Consider the following 16,492-nt stretch of genomic DNA (forward strand, 5'->3'; position numbering starts at 1 on the left):
CATGGCGGTTTTGCCGTCTCCACTTTTTGGAAGCATCGCCTCACGGCCGTCAAACAAACGGGATTTTTCACCTATGACATTGTACCCTGAACCTTGCCCGTTAATCCAGCATCCTCCGCAACGAGTCATACACGCGATGAGGGGAGGGGGAAGTGTGTGTGTGTGGGGGGGGGGTCTCGAGATGCTGCTGGGCCTGGCTGGGGTTGAAACGCTTAAGCGCCAGGATATTCTGACGTTGATCGCATCAGCAACCAAAAAAAAAAGAGAGAGAGAGATTCTTGTATGCAAGACGATTAGATTCCAGATATTGATGAGCTATGTTTATCTATGTACATTTACTACTAGTAATACTAATACTACTACTACTTCACAGTCTAGATACCGAGCTTTCTGGCAAAGAGTAAGTAGAGAAAAGAAGATGATGAAGATGAGGAAGAAGAAAGAAGAAGAAGAAGAAGAAGAGAAAAAAAAAGAACCCATAATACAGTCTAGAAACCCGAAAAAAACCGTCCGTGAGGGTATAATAGTAATATGAATGTGTTACTTTGGGGGGACCTGTCAAGCCTAAAATGAGGAAAAGCGAACCCTGCCCAGCCCCCCCAAACGAAAAGGAGGCCCCAAAACGTTTGTTAACCGAGTTGGGGGCTAGACGGGATGAGAAAAGGAAAAAAACGGCATTTCATGTTTTTGTTGCGCGCGCATCGGTCCGAGAGCGAGAGAGATGGGGGGGGGGAACTCGGGCCGTTTTTTTCTCTCTCTTTCTCTGAGCGTAATCGAGTCCCTTGGCTGATCGGAGTGCCCGGTGCACGTGTTTGCTTCGCATCTCTTGGGTAGCCACTCTTGTGACGATGAGCGGCCTTGTGTCGGTGGTGGCTGGTCTAGAGGTCGAGGTCTTGGAGGTGTTGGTGAATATTCCAGAGTTATTTTTTTTTCCCAAGAAGGAACCAAGCGCCCCCACCCCCCTTTGGTGGTTGGGTTTCAGTTTCAGTCCCCGCATGCGTATGAATGTGTGTGTGTGTGTGTGGGCGTGGGTGTGGGTGTGCGCGCACACGCTATGCCAATCCCTTCCGTCCTATCCGTCCCCCGTCGCTGGGCCCCCTGTCTGCTCCGAGACCATGCCCCCCCTCCGGTCCCCGCATCCTCATTTCCGACCACCATGCGAACAACAAGGCGTTTGTGTGCTGTGTTTTCCTCTTGACGATTATTTGCTGACTTTTTTCCACATGCATCCTGTACACATGCCCTGGCTCCGATTAATCACTTTGTGCTCTCTTTGCGTTTCCGGACACGGGTGGCCCAATCGTAGTTTTTCGGCTTCTTCGCAGATGCGCAGGATGGGTCCATTGTTGGGCTGGGGTTGTGGAATCCAGTGGTTGCACACGTGTATGGTGTAGACGATGTAGCACATGTTCGGGCCGGGTGTTTTTCCTTGAAGGATCGTATATGTTGGTTGTCGAAAGCGAGCGTGTTCGAATGAGGGTAGAGTGATCGAGGACTATATTGAGATCCTTTTACCAGGTACTTGGAGTGTGAGTAGACAGTCCAATGTATAGTAGTAGTATGGCGGTGTTCTTCAGGGCGCTCCATTCATCGGTGGTTCGCAAGCCGTATGATCGACAGCCTATGGCGGATGAGTAGGTCCTTCTGATACGCAATGTCTTCTGTTCTTTCGCAACCAATCTTTTCAGCACCCTCTCAACACTACTGGAGCGACATCCCAACACCACGTGACAAGGCGAGACCAGTCGTGCAACGAAGAGCCCGGAGCACAAAAGAGGTATTCAAAGCTCAAGCAAAGGGGTGATGACCCAGGCGAGCGTCTACCGTTATGTATGTATGTCCCTCGTGGCGGAACCTTTAAGGCTACCCCGGCCCAGTTAGGGTAATGACGTGAACGAAGCGATAGCGAAGAAAAAGAAGCCTCATACCCCGGACAGAAGGTACGGAATTTATTGCGAAACAAAAAAGCAGAGCACAAGAGGCTTCGAAGAGTACAAGGGGGGGGATGGCGAGGGTAACACCAGAAATAAGGAAGTAGTAGTGGCCTTGGTGCTGGTAGAGGTCGACGTCGACGTGGACGAGGTGGAGAGAGCAAGGACTAACATGGCAAGTTAACTTGCTTTCTGTTCCTTTCCACCCCCACCCCCCTTTGACAGAAGAATCGACAAACATCATCATCATGGTGACTTGTCGTTGGAGACTACCAGTCGGGCCATAGAGCGAAGGGGGAAAAAGCAAAGACTTTTGAGACGCAGGTGCTGGTTGCACGGGCCCGCTTCCTTACCCCCCCTCCCCTCACAGTGCATACATACCTGCTCACACCCTTACAGCCGGTGCGCCAGCCCGTATCAACATATCCCTTCTTTTTTTTACAAAGCGGTCTGACAAGATATGGGCGTGTTGGGCCATGGCCCAGTAGTGTGGTGTGGCCAAGGGAGGGAACTAATAGCCGTGTGCGGACGGGCTTGTAGAAGGACGTGGGCGTGGCCAGGGATCCGTCATGCTGGTTCAGCGGACATGACTAGTAGTTGCAAGTGGTGTGGTGCGGTGCGGTGCGGCGCTTACTTGGCCTAAAAGATTGTGGCTTAGTGTCGATGGCCTGCTCCTCTTTCGCTTTTCCTTTTTCCTTTGCTTTCTTTTTTGCTTTTCTCGTGGGCGCCAAGGCCAAGAGTGGATGGTCCATTATGCTTTGTTGTTGTTGTTGTTGTTGGTGGTGCTGGCAGGGCTAGCGTGCGGCGACTCGTGGGGACTGGCATGTTTTGGCTTTGGGGGAAAACGTGCGAAATAAAAGGGGGGCCGCAAAGAAACCAAAACTGTCGTGGAGAAGTGTTCGCGCTAGGCCGAGTGCAGACGGCGCGCAAGCAGTCCATCTTCTTTGCGGCGCCCATGGCTGCTTTGCTATGCGAAGAGGGTTCCTGGCGGCCGCTGTCGTGTTGTACGGACAGTACATGCGTCGCGTCGCGTCGCGTCTCGTCTCGTCTCGTCTCGTCTCGTCTCGTCTCTCCTGCCTCGCACTGCCACTGGGTTGGCGGGCCGTAAGCATCGTGTAAGACGCATCGCCGGCCTTGGACAGGCGGCCCACCGTCTGACCCTCCACCTTTCGTTGTCAAGGATCGCCCTGGCACACGGCCGAGCCTGGGTGGCGGGTCGCAGCCGCCTTTTCGACGAGGGACAGCGCAAAGAAGCATTACTTACTTTGCATGTCTGACTTATCAGCCAGGGTCAGCCCATTATCCACCATCTCAAACAACTACTGGTATTCGCATAGCATCGACACAAGACTAAGGCTGAGATATAGGCCAGCATCCGCCAACACGCCTCGACGCTGCGCAGTCCAATCCGCCTTGGGCCGGCTCCCATGGCTGCGCGATTGCCGCCATCAAAAATCCCACGGGCGTGGTTAGGTCTGCCAAGCATCCGCCAGCTTGCATGTTGTCGTTGTTTTCGTCTTCTTCTCCTTGGTCAGGGTTCCGTAATGATGGCTCGTATCCCAAAGCCAATGTGTGAACTCTTTCAGTCTGGGTAGCAAACTGGCGTCTCATGATTTGTCGACGCAGCCACATTGTCATCAGGGCCCGGCCTGGACCGCCGTCTGGGGGAACGTCTAAGCCCTGGCGTGGCCGCCTTGGGAGGCCCTCTACAAGTGCATCTGTCCAGACCCTGCTCCACATGCTGGACCATGGTGAAATGGCCAAAGTATACAGAGGTGGCTTTCAAAAGTTCTTGCTAAGGCGCGGATCCATCGGACCGAATTCTCGTGATAACGTTTCCATTATCTACTTAGCGTGCAAGAAATAATGCATAATATAGTTAGTGTATTACTGTAAGTGTATACTTTAGTAGCTATTATTCTCCCCAAACTTCCATTTTAAGGGCTTTTAGTTGCGAATATAGTATAATTCTTAGTCTTCGGCTATATTTTCGGTGGTAACCAAGGAACCCCTGTCAGCAAGAACTTTTGAAAGCCACCTCTGTATGGTAGGCAGCACTTGTGCAACACGTATGGTGATTCCCTCTTAGACACTACATACGCGTCAGCGCTGCTGGGTTCCCCAAAGCGGACCGTCATTCTCACCCACCGGACCTGTGGCCTCCCAGCTGCTCTGCTATCCGCTCCAATAGCGCCGAGAGATCGTCATATATTTTAAACCCGCATACATGGCTGCCCATGCTTCCAGATGCACCCAAGATGAGGGCCCCCCAACGTCGTCCCTTACATAAGACCTCGCCGAAAGCTGTGTGTGAGACTCGCTGATTATCCACCGCCACGTGCAGCCTCCTGCAAGGGGCGCTGCGACTCCACTCCCCCAAGTCCCGAGATACTGTAATGCATCAGACCATCGTGCGCAGCGAGACAAGACAGCCCTACCAATGGGCACTCTGCTCGCGTGGGTTATCTCGGCTCTAACCACGCCTCCAAGAGGCTATCACGTCCTCGAACTGGTATCCGCTCATGTGCATCTGTGGAGTCGCGAGGATTTACGGCCAGTTGAATGACTAGCGGTACATGCTTTTTCCTCCAATGATCAATCCACTCTCTCTTGCTCACCAAGTCGAGGAGGCTGTTGGTGGCACGTAATCATAAATAGACGAGGCGCTTAGTTCATGCAACATGCATGTCTCCGACGTGGGCTGCAGCCGAATGCTGCATATACGTATGCAGATGCGCAATTTTTCCTTTGCCTGGCTTGCGCTAACACGCCTGCACCAAGTAAGTACACCTACACGGTCGGCCATTGCGTGCTTTTTGTTTTTGTTTTTGTTCCACCCAAAACAGCAAACATAACGTGAATCGTGACAATTAGGAAAAAGCATTCCATAAGTGGATCCCCTTGTCTAATTTCCTCTTTTCCAAATCCATGCACAGCCCTTTTGTTTTCTGTCATGACTTCACAGTCGATATCATCTGTCGACATCTCTAATCTTAAGAGACCTCGTGCTGTCGTCTTAGTGCCATGCGGAGATACGAGGAAACGGCTATCCGAGAACACCAGTCAGCTTCCGCAGATTGCGAAAGGGCAGGAACGGCACCATGCTGTGAGCCTATTGCGGAATCGCTGATCGTAATATCTTAGTCCTATTTTTATTGTCACTACCACAATCAGCATGGCCTCGCGGGGGTGGGGTTGCAACGATTCGGATACATGGTAAGTCCCGTCTGACCATAATTTCGATACGAGCTCGCACTCAAAAGCCCAGCTTTACTTGATGGTTGTAGCCGTATTATGCCTGCCCAATCAGCTGTTCTCACGCCTGTATGTTTCCAGAAAAAGCTGTCCCAGGCCAATCACAATTTCTGCCTGCAGTCTTCAGATTACCACCATATCTTAGACCCCTGTATTAGCTACACTAGTGCTGAACAGCGTTCGAACTAGAATATTATCCTTTTAGATGTTGCCCTGGAGTATCAACCTCCAATATTGTGTTGATATGGAGGCAAGATTTATACTCGACTGCAATTGCGTTGGAAAGTCATGTTGCAACCTGCAACACACTAGTCAGCGTGTTTCCAGAACTGATGGCTCATAGACTACCCCATACATGAGTCAGTATATGGTGAATACTAGTGGTGTTGAAGTGATGGTGATGACTCGAACGAATACGCTGTTTTGTATCCGTTGAGCCAAATCAAGGTTCAAATAGGCACACATTCGATTTGGTTAGTTCCAATGAGAGCAAAGCACGTGATGCCAATTATAAATGAACACAGTTATCTTTGGTGAGTGAAATCTCCACCTAGACGAATGCACAGCATTCAAAATAATACGCGCAGTGGTTTTGGAAAAGAGGTGTCGCAATCCAGGCATGGTCTAAAATTCTTTGGGAAAGTATATGTTCGACGTAGTGCAGGTTGCCGGACGTGGCTATCGTGTTGTCGGAGGTTGCCAGTAGTAGAAGCGTCAGTCGTGTTTTTCAGAGGTAGATGTCAAGCGTGGTTGCCAGAGGTAAATATTGAGCGTAGATATCGGTAGTGGCCGTTGGGCGTAGAGATTGACGGGTATAGCTGTCGGATGTGGTTGCCAGGAGTGGAAATCGGGCTTAGTCAATGTTGGAGGTAATTTTTAGTAGTAATAGCTATCAGTAGTAATATATGTTGGTAGTCCAGGCAGTTAGGCATGGTTGGCGGGCGTGGCTGTCGGATTACCCGAGGGTGTCGGGCGTGGTTTTTGTAGAAGTGACGGGTGTAGACATTAACAGTGTAGGTATTGGGGGTATTGATAGTAGAGATATTGATAGGCGTATTTGCTAGAGATATTTATTAGTACCACAGGATGTTAGACGCAGTTATTAGTGGTTATTAGCTGTGATCAGGCGTGGTGCAGAATGTCGGAAGTGGTTGTCGTGCGTGGCTGTTGGTAGTCGAAGTGAAGGGTATAGGAGTAGTGATTACCAGATTAGAGTGTGATAGGAGTGGTTATTAGTAGTGCAAGATGTCAGAGGCGGCTATTAGTAGTTGTTGGTGACTGTCGGGTTGCGGAGGCTGTCGGACATGGTTGTCGGATGCTGTCGGACTTTGTCAATATTTCTTGGCATTGTCGGGCGTGTTTGTCGGAGTTTGTCGGTGGTTGACGGAGGTTGTCGGCATTTTTTGGCGTTGCCGGGCGTGGTTGTTGGGCGTGGATATCAGCTATATTGACTGGTAAATATATCATCAATGCAGAAATAAACCCCAGAACTTTGAAGGACTCTGCAACAATTATTTCTTCACTAGTAAACACTCTCTATTCACCACTGTAACCCAGCCTGTTAAGCCATAGCGATCAAAGTATAATATGAAGAGATAGAATGCTCGAAGATGATATATCGTGCACCTACAGACGAGCAACATCACACTCAGAATCCTGGGAATTCATCTAATAGACTAGTATCAATGTCTAGCAATGAAAACGCCCGTTTTCATCACGTAGCTGTTGGCGGTGCTGCACAAAGTATGTGAATATACAGATAGACGGACTACCCTTGTATGTATTTTCTATCTACCAAGCATCTTCAAAGCCGAGCCAACATGGTCTCTCATGACAGCTGTCTTGATTTAGACAATTGACACCCGTACTAGTAGCTAGCAGCAGAACAGTCAGCCAAGAAGAGCCACTGCATTTGCTAGGTAGTAAAAGCACATATGTACCCACCAGGTATTCTCAAGCTACATGTCATTTTCACACTCTGTTCCACTCACTCAACCATTCATCCGTTCAACCTCGAGTTGACTAAAAAAATCCATATTTTGCAGTATGCATAACCGATACAAACGCAAGTAGGAAGTAGAAAAAGGTGAAAAAGAAGAGAAAGATAAAAAATGATTATACCCCACACAACTACTACTCTACAAGATTGAAAGAGAGAAGAAGAAAAAGAAACATACATAGTAAACATGGACTTTGTCGTCGTATCTCAAACTTCCAAATAGTGTATAATAACGCTCAATCAAAGAGGCCAAAAAAGGGTGGTAAAAGGAAAGTAAAGAACCTGAAACGCCCTCCTCCCTGACTGAATCGACGAATATCTTTCGACAATTCTTCCGTCCCTTGGTATAAGTCCAGTTTCCTTCCCCCATCTCTCCGTGTCAATATTCGAGAGTCTCGAAAAGAAAAGATTGAACCAAAAAAAGTTAAAGTCAACAACTAAGAAGAAACGCCGCCCATATGCTTGATGTTTTCTTTCGTTGTACAAATGTTATACCTTCCTCACAGATACACGCGTGCTCTCCATGCTCAAGCTACCTTTTCTTATTCAGGAGAGGCGGCACCCGTAGGCTCGACGCTAGCACTTGCTCTGCTCCTATCTTTTCCGCCGCCACTTAAGCTGAGCTTGATCTTCTTCTTCTTGGGAGAGTCGCCTCCGTCATCTGGGTCTCTGTCTCGCTTGCCCTCGCTTCTTTCGCTGGTTTCGCTGTGCTTTCGATCAAGATCGGGCCTACTACCGGTTTTGAGTTTGACTTTTAGAGTACCGCCACTGCCATTGGTGGGTTTATCCCGGTCGGCCTTCTTGATGTACGAACTCTTCTTCTTAATCTTGCGGCGCTCGGGCGTGTCGTTGTCCATACCGAGTTCGTCCGCTTCGGCGTCGTCACCAGCGCCGAGTTTCTTGGTCGGGGATATGCCTTTGGTTTTACTGCTGCTTTTCGGACCTGGTGCGTCTTGTGAGCCAGGTGCAGGCGTGCCCATTCGGCTTCCCAATGGGGTGTTTCCGACACCTGAGCCTGGGCCATTTTGTCCTGCAAGCTTTGCCATGGCGTTGCGTGAACTCTGTCGCCCGCTTATACCCAAACACTTTTCTAGATGCTGTGCGAATCGTGTGATGAGCAGACTGCGCTTGCAATTTGGACAGGTATGCCATGGAATGTACGAGGCTGGCTTGCCGCCCGTGTTGAGCTTGATCTCCTTGGTGTCGCCACCCGCCATATCCGTATCTTGTGATCCAGGCGTGCCGACGCTCTCCTTCTCAGCATTCTTCTGCTGCTGCTTGATGAGCTCGCGCTCCTTCTTGCTCTTAGCCATGTCGGTCGGGAACGGGTTGCCGTAGACGTCGTGGCCTGATCTCTGTACCCAGGGGTAGAGCATGCAGTACTCCTTGGTCAGGTCGGGGTTCTGCATGCCCTTGCCCATAATCGGGTACATGAGGCGCGGCAGCTTGCAGTGCGGACATATTATCTCTGGCGTAGTCTTGAGCGGATTCCCCTTCAGAAAAACGCGCCCGTTCTCGTACTTGGCGGCGGGCGTCTCGGCGACGGGTATCGCGGTGGCACCGTTGGTGTTTTGTTTCTGCGATTGCGGCTCGAGGTTCGCGAGGGCGATGGATTCGGCTTGGGTGGCAGCCGACTGCATGCGAAGGAGCTTCTCGGATCGGTGGCATGACAGCGCAGTGCTGTAGACGATGTTGCTCAGCAAGTCGTCGAGTATATCCGTCGTCTACACGAGTCTTAGCAGGGCGCAAGCGTCGAAGAAGAATAACCGAGGAGGCGGGTTGCGGTTGGAAGGCCTACCAGTTGTGTCAGCGCATGCGACGGCAGTCCGACGGCAGAGTCGACGCCCTCGCCCTGGTCGTCGGCCGGCCGGTCCTCAGACATGTCGCGCTGTCTCTGTTAACCCGTCGGCGATGCTTGTTGGGGGGCGTGGAGAGACGGGCGCTGCCACGGCACCTGTATCTACTGAGACGTTAGCGTTAGTCTCGGGAGAGGCCCATGGGATATCCCTGTCCCGGCGCCGATTTAGCGCGATGCACTCCCCATGCAGCCCATAACCAACCGACCCCACACGTCACCACACACGCGACGAGAAGTCTTCGCAGCCATTGGATTGAATCTCAGTTAAATAGTGGCAGAGCCCGGGGGTATCAGTTGTTGCGTATCTAGCTACACTACTTGCATTCACCTCACCTCCCACTTGGCCAATCTGCCAATAGTGCTGCCGGCCGGTCTCACAATGCACATGCAATCTGACGGCGACATGCCTTGCGCAGACAAAAGGCTGTGGATCCTGTGCACAGCCAGGTTGGCGATGGCCGTCGGCATGCCTTCTGCGAGATTGTAGTTGCCAGTGGTGACAAATCCAATGAGATCCTCCTCGTCGGGCACGAGAGGATAACCATCCGCACCAGCCTTTGGTGGGGCGTTGTCGATCTCTGGTGGCTCTAGTAGGCTTCTCGCAAGCTGCCTTTGCTTGTTGTTGTCTGGCTTGACATGGACAGGTCGACTCACCTGCTTCTTCGACGTGTGGCCCAGTCCAGGCTGTGGCATGAGAGATAGCCACTTGCCTCGAAGCTCGGGGTCTGTCGGTAGCCGGTAGATGCGAGTGCAGTCTGTAGGCGTACCACGCTGTACCATTGTGATCTTCACAGCGAAAACACAGCATGATAACGACGAGTCATCAATAAAGAGACGGCCATCCACCAGGTCTTTTGCCTGGCTGGATGATAGCTGGCGGGGAGAGGTACATACTTCCTTCAACCTCTCCTGCGCATCAACCGTCTTTCCGTTGTTTGTAGGCAGTAGGCGCTCCCATTCACAAGCCCAGGGATCTCCAACCTCACCTTTTCTGCCATTGCCAAGATCGATAGTGGTCCACTCTATCCTCTTGCCTTTTGGACGCTTAGTCCACTCAAGCTTCCTTGCTTCCCGCTCATGCAGTTCCCAGCTCCAGCCAGCATCTGTACCCGGGCAGTCGTACGGAAAGTGCGGTATTGATCGCTCAAAGTCGACCTGGCGTCGCTCTTTCAAGCCACCGAACCGTGGGTTTCCGCCTGTGGAGACGGGATAGCGCATGATTTGCCGCCATACTGGCATCACGCATTTCCACGGAAGTAGTACCGTCCAAGACCTGCTCTGTCGCGATGTATATACAAGCGTCGGTATCTGTGGATCGCTAGGGCGGGATTCTGGGTTTTCACCAAGCATGCATGCGCCTTTCCTGCGATTTATGGATTTTTGGGATGGCATCATCCGCTGTGCGGCTGACCTGGCATTTATGTCAAAAATCGCTGCGGTCTCTTGTGTATTATCGATTGGCCAGGTTGCGAGTGTGTGGGTAAGAGCGGCCACAGACCGTTGGTCGTGTGCTAGTGGTGTTGCAGATGGAGGATCACGAAGCCGAGGATCTGTTATGTTGAACGCCAACAATGCACCCGCTGGCAGCGAAGCAGCATCTGTTACCGAACCTAGCGTGGACCACAGCGCACGTGGAGCAGCAGAGTCTGCATCAGGAGAGGACACAGGTTGAAGGATAGAGCAGAGTGCTTCTGCAGCGGCAGGACCCGTCATCTCGATAGAACCGACCTCGAAACGGGCATCGTGAACCGTGACAGCGGGCTTCTGCACTTTGGCAGTCCTGACGACCTCGTTCCAGAGTTGCATGAAAGCACTCGGATGCACACGAATGAATGCCTTCCTCTTGTCCTTGTCTGCTTCTGACACACACCATATAACAGTGACATGGGCAACCTTCTTTAGCGGCTTCGCTTCTCTTTCGTATATCCAACCGTCCCAGGCTCTAGTACCACTCCTCCACTTCCTCGCCCTCCCTCTGCTCTGCCATGGATTCTCTGCGTCTTCTGCACCAAAATGCAGCCCTTTTAGCAAGTTGGTCAGGCTTGCGTCAGGGCCCTCGAGGCTGATGGTGGATATGTAGCTCATGTCCCAGGCCACGACTCCTCGCTGAGACGCAGCTCGGTGCGTGAGACGATATGCCTTTGCGGCTGGCCGCAGAGGGAGCGCGAACCGCCAAAGAGGCGTTTTTGGATCTGTCATCTTGGCCCGCTTCGTGTGCCATAGGTGTGTAGGCAGCCATGTCTTGTCCAGTTGCCGTCTGCGGAACCGTGAGGGAGGAGTAGCAGGTGTCGCTAGGGTGGGAAATTTGCGTTTTGACTTTGGCTTGCATGGTGGGTTTGCGACATGTATGGGGCAGCCTTGCATTGCCGTGTCTCCATCCTGGTCCTTGTCGCCAGCTGCACTAGCATTCATTTGTTTTTTCCTCCTCTTGGCCCGCTCCTGCCAGTCTTGCCGGCTTCGCTCCATGCCATCCTTGCGCAGATACTTCTTTTTCGCCTTGCCGACGCCGCTGCCGCTTGTGCCTCTCGAGATGGGTGTGTTATCGTCCTTGGCCTCCTGCCGGGCCCGCAGTCGCAACCGCTTGGGCACACGGTTGGGGTTGTGGCTCGCAGTGCGCCGGCGCAGTTCTCGGGGGACGTCTTGGAAAGCGCGGCGGGAAAGGCCGCCCTTGGCAGCCTTGAGGGCGCCCTCGAGGGCGCGGATCTCGTTCTCGTGCGACCTGAGGAAGTTCTTGATGTTGATGTCGCCATTGGGGTAGGCGTTGGTGGTGGGCGTGGCGGGGATGACATGCTGGGGCCGCTGGGGGAAGCGGGGGCGCATGGCCGTGGCGTGGCTGTTGTTGTTGTTATTGTTATTGTTGTTGTTGCAGCTGCTGTTATTGCTCGTGCTGGCAGGCAGCCGCCGCGTCGTGGAACCGTCGGCCATGCCACGCGTAAACTCAAAGCCACGGTTGGGATGACGACGGGCAGCGCGGTTGTTTGCAGAGCGATAATTTTAGGCCCCATCCCCACACCAACGCTGCTAGCGCGCAGTCGTAGTCACGGTAGCACGTGCACGTGCACGGCCGGAGTGGAAGCGCCGAAAGGCTGTCGTCCAAAGCGACCTGGGCCCTTCTGCACTGACGCGTCGGACTCGTCCAAACATCCAGCCCAGCAATGGCATTATGTTTCATCGCCGCCCCCCTCCGTCCCCCTGGTCCGGTCATTAAAATTATGTGCGCCCATTCACAACATTCTTTCATTTCGCAAGTCCGCAGCCAGGCTCCACTTTCTCGCCGCCCTTGCGATTCGCACCGCTCCCCTGCATGACGCCCAGCTACTGCTGTGCCCTGTCCCTCTCGTGTCTTAGACACGGCGTGCTCATCCCATGTTTTCCCACGCTGTCTGAACACAACACCACCAACATACTCCCCTCCCACACGCACACTGTCTAGCCTTGCCGTCGGACGCCCCTCCATTGTTCGTGTACCACTTCCACCCGCTGTACCTAGTACATACACAATGATCAACGCATACTCTACCATGTCTCCCCCGACCCTGCCTCCTGAGCAAATGTGCAAGACAAGCTTCAGTCCCTTTCGATCCCCCTCACCCAGGAAGAGATTCAACCACGAACGCAACCAGTCCGAGGCAGTCCAGCGTACGCGACCTATGAGCGTCATGAGCAACTCGCCCGCCATGCAGCACACCAAACGAGCCTCCATCTACGTCTCCGACGCCTCCGTCATCCTTGCGCAGCGCACGCCCATGGGCTCTCCTAGTTCTCCCTCAGACTCCATGTTCTCCCCGACGCAGGAATCGCTGGAACCCATGGACCACTACACCATCCTGGAAATCCCGCGCGAAGCAACCACGGACGAGATCAAGGCTGCGTACCGTCGACTGCGGGTCGTCTACTTTTCCAGCGACGCAAAGAAGTACCGAGCCCTGCAGGCCGCCTTCGACGTCCTCATGGATCCGGAGGCCCGCGAAATCTACGATGTGACTCACCCGCCCCGTGCAGCCGCGCCGTCAACGCTCGCGAGCATTGGGGAGACGCTGGAGCAAGGCAAGCACTGGCGACAGGACAGCGCGCACGGCGATGATCCGGTGATTCCTGAAGAGGAGGAAGAGGAAGAGGAAGAGGTGGTAGCAGACGTCCGCGACGACGATCCGAATTGGGGACTCAAGCGCTACCATCCCATCTGCGAGCCACTGCTCGGTTCAGAGCCATACATGTCCTATGTACCTCTGCCAGTGCTTGCGTTACCGTACACCCGGCAGGTCACGTATACGGGCGAATTTGCGTTGAACGCACTGCCCAATTAGGGGGCTCGGCTTACCATCCCTAAACACCCACACGCGCGTCGACACGGCATTGTCGATCTTACTTAACGATTTCTTCCACTCATTTGGGCCTGGCATTTAGCGATATTTGTTGTTTCCTTGCTGTCTACGGTGTCACGGTTGGCCGGCAGTCTGTTACCCTCTCGCTCACCTATTCCCTTTTGAATGCTCCCAGAGAGCCACGATGTACCCTTCCATCCATTTGAAGGTCATTTCCCAATTTGTGTCATATAGATTGAACACTCTAGATATCCCCCCAGATACTGAATGATAATGTGTCGAATACACTCCACTCATCATCGCACGGCGCGACATTCCGCATCCTTTGACTAGTATCATGACTTGTTGCTGCACATGCATACCCACTCTGTCAGTACCGCAGTACCGCAGTACCGCAGCATCGCTTAGGCAGCGCATTGGAGATGCCCATTCAAGATCCGACAAGCAGTGCACGTGACCGCAGCTTATTCAAACACTGCTGAAAGATGCAATCACACATTGGCAGGTACTAAAACAGTGAAGAATCAATGACATCACGACGGTGCACGTGCAGAGCTACGTGAACTCGAGCTGCATTGCTGATATCCATGGCTATGATACAGAGCTCTAAGTTGCAAATGTCAGACTCTGGTCCTCCCTTCTTCTGCTGCTCTAAAAAACCCCTTACGTGCTGCGCTTTGTGCAAGCGAGCTGCTTACTGGTCGAGCTTTACGGGGAAGTTTCCGGCCTCTGCTCCGCATGTCAGCTACTCTCCCGCTAGAGTTTCGTCTGTGCCGTCTGCACAGGCATCTCGTAGAGTGCGGCGAGTACTCACCACGCTGATCGTCCCATCGCGATGTCCAGCCGCTGGGGCACAGAGACTTGTAGGCCAGCATGAACTGCGCCTGTTAGTACACGCTCTCATCTTGCAGGCATTTCAGCGGCTGCGCACCTGGCGGCAGGGAGAAAATTCCTCGCCCTTGGCGATGATGCACTTGTGGTAGTCGACGTAGTTTTGCCAGCAGTGCTTGGTCTGGTTCTGGTTGGGGAAGCGGGCATCGAAGCCTGTATGCGCCGAAGCCTGTTAGCATGCTGCGCCGCACTTCCAGGACTCCAGGCAGTCGTCCCGCGCAGGCGGCGGGCCATGGGGGCATCTCGGGGGTGGCGCACCAGCTGTGAAATGACGAGTTAGCTCAGCGTCCCCGATGCGCGGAGTAGCGGGAAAAGCTCACCAGTGACAAACTTGAAGGGCTTGGTAACTAGCTCCTCGCCGTTCTCGCCGTTGTCAGACATGGTTGCGGTAGGGAGTCAGGGGCTTCTCAAGGTGGTGAGGCGGCAATGGCAGGGCGGCGGTGGGCAGAGTGGTGACGGAAGTCGAGTTGTGAGGTTGCGATGGTTCGACCCGAGACGCTTTGTCCACACACAATTCGCTCGGCGTTTTCCGGGCGAGCAAGCTCCGCGAGCTCTCAGCGTCTGCGTGCCTGTGACGAAACCCGCGAAGCACTTTCGACCCCAGCGACGACGCCAACTCTCCACTCTCCACTCCAATTGCAAAGCCACCCCTACCGCCAACATGTTCAAGGTCACCAGGGCCCTTTCGATGCAGCCCACACGCATGATGGCCATGCAGCCGACGCGCATGATGGCTATGCGCCAGAGCCCGCAACTCTTCATGAGGCAGACCATGGCGCTGCGCAAGCCGATGCCCGTACGTCCTCCTGCACTCTTCTCGGCCGTCTGAGAGCCCGCTTGCTAACAGATCGTAGAAGGAGGAGCACGGCGGTAAGCCAATCGCAACGCTGCACATTGCGCCGGCGGGCTTGAATTGACAATACCACAGCCCACACTGTATCGCAGCGTATCCGCCAGCTCAAGAACATCCCCACTGAAATCTGGCCTCTGAGTACGTCCAGGCCCCTATGCTCGTTTGCGCGAATTGCTTGCTAACCCCGTCTGTAGTTGTTGTTCTCGGGTAAGCCCCTCCATTCCGCACCACCGACTTATGACACAGGTGGGCTGATATATGCGCAGCATCGCCGTTGGCATGGCCATCTTCTCCATCTTCCGAAAACTCTGGGTCGACAAGACGCTCCGCCTCAAGAGGCAGGGCAAGCAGGAGTAGAGGCTTGGAACAGAACCCATATCAAGATGGAATCGGCGGGCTTGGAAGGGCTCCAGCGGCCATGGGTATAGGTACAGCATACGGGACTGAGTCCTTATCAAGTTGAGAATCAAGCATCGGGTTTCCTTTGGGCTGTGCATCGCTGTGTATATATATGTGCGTGAGGATGCATGTCATATGATGGAAAGCCCGGTACACGACATCTGATGCTGCAATTCATTCTCGACATACTTGCTCTTTGGGCGACGAAATCCCAAACGTTTGGTAGACCGTCGTCATGGCTACCTGTATTAATAGAGGATAATTGCGCCAAACAGCATATGGTATCAAACACTTTTCCCACAAACGCCGGGAACACCATGCTGTACAGTCCTTGCGAGTAGATGGCATCCTTCATGCTGGCTTTGGCCCGGCCTCGTCCAGGCCCTCTAAACCCTGCATCGGGTCCACGGGCCCATTTGCCTCGTCTTGCACTTGCTCCTTGGCCTTGCGATCCTCTTCGCTCACAGCATGCTTCGCCAACCAGCCCTCCTGCGTCCCTATCAATACATGGCCATGCCCGTAAGATTTCAAAATGGATACATACCTGCTCCCATACAGCCGTCTTGCTGCCTAGTCCTTCGTTTGCATCCTTCTGGGGCTTGGCCGGCGCGACCTTGATCACAGAGCCGTAGAGCTCGCTCCGGTCCATGTTATCAATGGCGTCAGTTGCGTCGGCTGCAGTTTCGAACTCGACATATCCAAATCCCCGATGCTGCTCGCCTTGGCTTTGGTTTTCTGGTTTGGGAAGGTTGACCTCGACGATGTCGCCAAATGGCAGGAAGGCGTGGAAGAGCGTCTGCTGCGTAACCGCTTGGTCAAGCCCGCCGACAAACACCGTGGCCTTTAGTCGCGAGGTATCAGACAAGTTGGACATGGTTGCCTGTGGTGGGCGATTGGATGCCGTCGTCCAGCGTGGTCGTGTTCCAGAGATGGAGCTGAAATTCGATATCACGTGGCTACTAGCGGGACCCACAAATCGGG

General features: G+C 53.3%; 6 protein-coding genes across 6 annotated transcripts; 2 read left to right on the forward strand and 4 right to left on the reverse strand.

Annotated features, from left to right (window-relative positions):
* Positions 1 to 3,281: 3,281 nt before the first annotated feature.
* Positions 3,282 to 3,671, reverse strand: SETTUDRAFT_36185 (uncharacterized protein; the record flags this gene model as incomplete). The annotated part of the gene is made up of 1 exon (XM_008023072.1): positions 3,282 to 3,671. The coding sequence occupies one exon, from the start codon at positions 3,669 to 3,671 to the stop codon at positions 3,282 to 3,284; it is 390 nt and encodes a 129-aa protein (XP_008021263.1).
* A 3,803-nt stretch (positions 3,672 to 7,474) lies between these two features.
* On the reverse strand, positions 7,475 to 11,863 carry SETTUDRAFT_144672 (uncharacterized protein; the record flags this gene model as incomplete). Its single annotated transcript, XM_008023270.1, has 3 exons — positions 7,475 to 8,909; positions 8,984 to 9,079; positions 9,422 to 11,863. 3 exons carry the CDS (start codon positions 11,861 to 11,863, stop codon positions 7,728 to 7,730), a joined length of 3,720 nt encoding a protein of 1,239 aa, XP_008021461.1. The 3' UTR covers positions 7,475 to 7,727.
* A 764-nt stretch (positions 11,864 to 12,627) lies between these two features.
* On the forward strand, positions 12,628 to 13,623 carry SETTUDRAFT_166621 (uncharacterized protein). Its single transcript, XM_008023271.1, has one exon. The coding sequence runs from the start codon at positions 12,703 to 12,705 to the stop codon at positions 13,348 to 13,350; it is 648 nt and encodes a 215-aa protein (XP_008021462.1). The 5' UTR covers positions 12,628 to 12,702; the 3' UTR covers positions 13,351 to 13,623.
* Positions 13,624 to 13,926: 303 nt separating this feature from the next.
* SETTUDRAFT_166622 (uncharacterized protein) lies at positions 13,927 to 14,701 on the reverse strand. The gene is made up of 4 exons (XM_008023272.1): positions 14,578 to 14,701; positions 14,300 to 14,413; positions 14,183 to 14,246; positions 13,927 to 14,097 (listed from the first exon to the last, which is right to left on the reverse strand). Exons 1-4 carry the CDS (start codon positions 14,638 to 14,640, stop codon positions 14,063 to 14,065), a joined length of 276 nt encoding a protein of 91 aa, XP_008021463.1. The 5' UTR covers positions 14,641 to 14,701; the 3' UTR covers positions 13,927 to 14,062.
* A 219-nt stretch (positions 14,702 to 14,920) lies between these two features.
* On the forward strand, positions 14,921 to 15,469 carry SETTUDRAFT_24816 (uncharacterized protein; the record flags this gene model as incomplete). Its single annotated transcript, XM_008023009.1, has 5 exons — positions 14,921 to 15,055; positions 15,114 to 15,129; positions 15,188 to 15,250; positions 15,307 to 15,319; positions 15,379 to 15,469. 5 exons carry the CDS (start codon positions 14,921 to 14,923, stop codon positions 15,467 to 15,469), a joined length of 318 nt encoding a protein of 105 aa, XP_008021200.1.
* A 393-nt stretch (positions 15,470 to 15,862) lies between these two features.
* Positions 15,863 to 16,385, reverse strand: SETTUDRAFT_101617 (uncharacterized protein; the record flags this gene model as incomplete). Its single annotated transcript, XM_008023273.1, has 2 exons — positions 15,863 to 16,000; positions 16,056 to 16,385. 2 exons carry the CDS (start codon positions 16,383 to 16,385, stop codon positions 15,863 to 15,865), a joined length of 468 nt encoding a protein of 155 aa, XP_008021464.1.
* Positions 16,386 to 16,492: the final 107 nt, after the last annotated feature.

This window comes from Exserohilum turcica (genome assembly GCF_000359705.1).
Source record: "Exserohilum turcica Et28A unplaced genomic scaffold SETTUscaffold_10, whole genome shotgun sequence".
NCBI lineage: Eukaryota > Fungi > Ascomycota > Dothideomycetes > Pleosporales > Pleosporaceae > Exserohilum > Exserohilum turcicum.

Bases quoted from the DNA above. Each gene is read 5' to 3' on its own strand.
- SETTUDRAFT_166622 (XM_008023272.1), bottom strand. From the start codon at position 14,640: ATGTCTGACAACGGCGAGAACGGCGAGGAGCTAGTTACCAAGCCCTTC. The intron at 14,247-14,299 runs GTGCGCAGCCGC...TAACAGGCGCAG, and splicing joins AATTTTCTCCCTGCCGCCAG to TTCATGCTGGCCTACAAGTC. The intron at 14,098-14,182 runs GTGAGTACTCGC...CATGCGGAGCAG, and splicing joins GCGATGGGACGATCAGCGTG to AGGCCGGAAACTTCCCCGTA.
- SETTUDRAFT_166621 (XM_008023271.1), top strand. From the start codon at position 12,703: ATGAGCAACTCGCCCGCCATGCAGCACACCAAACGAGCCTCCATCTAC.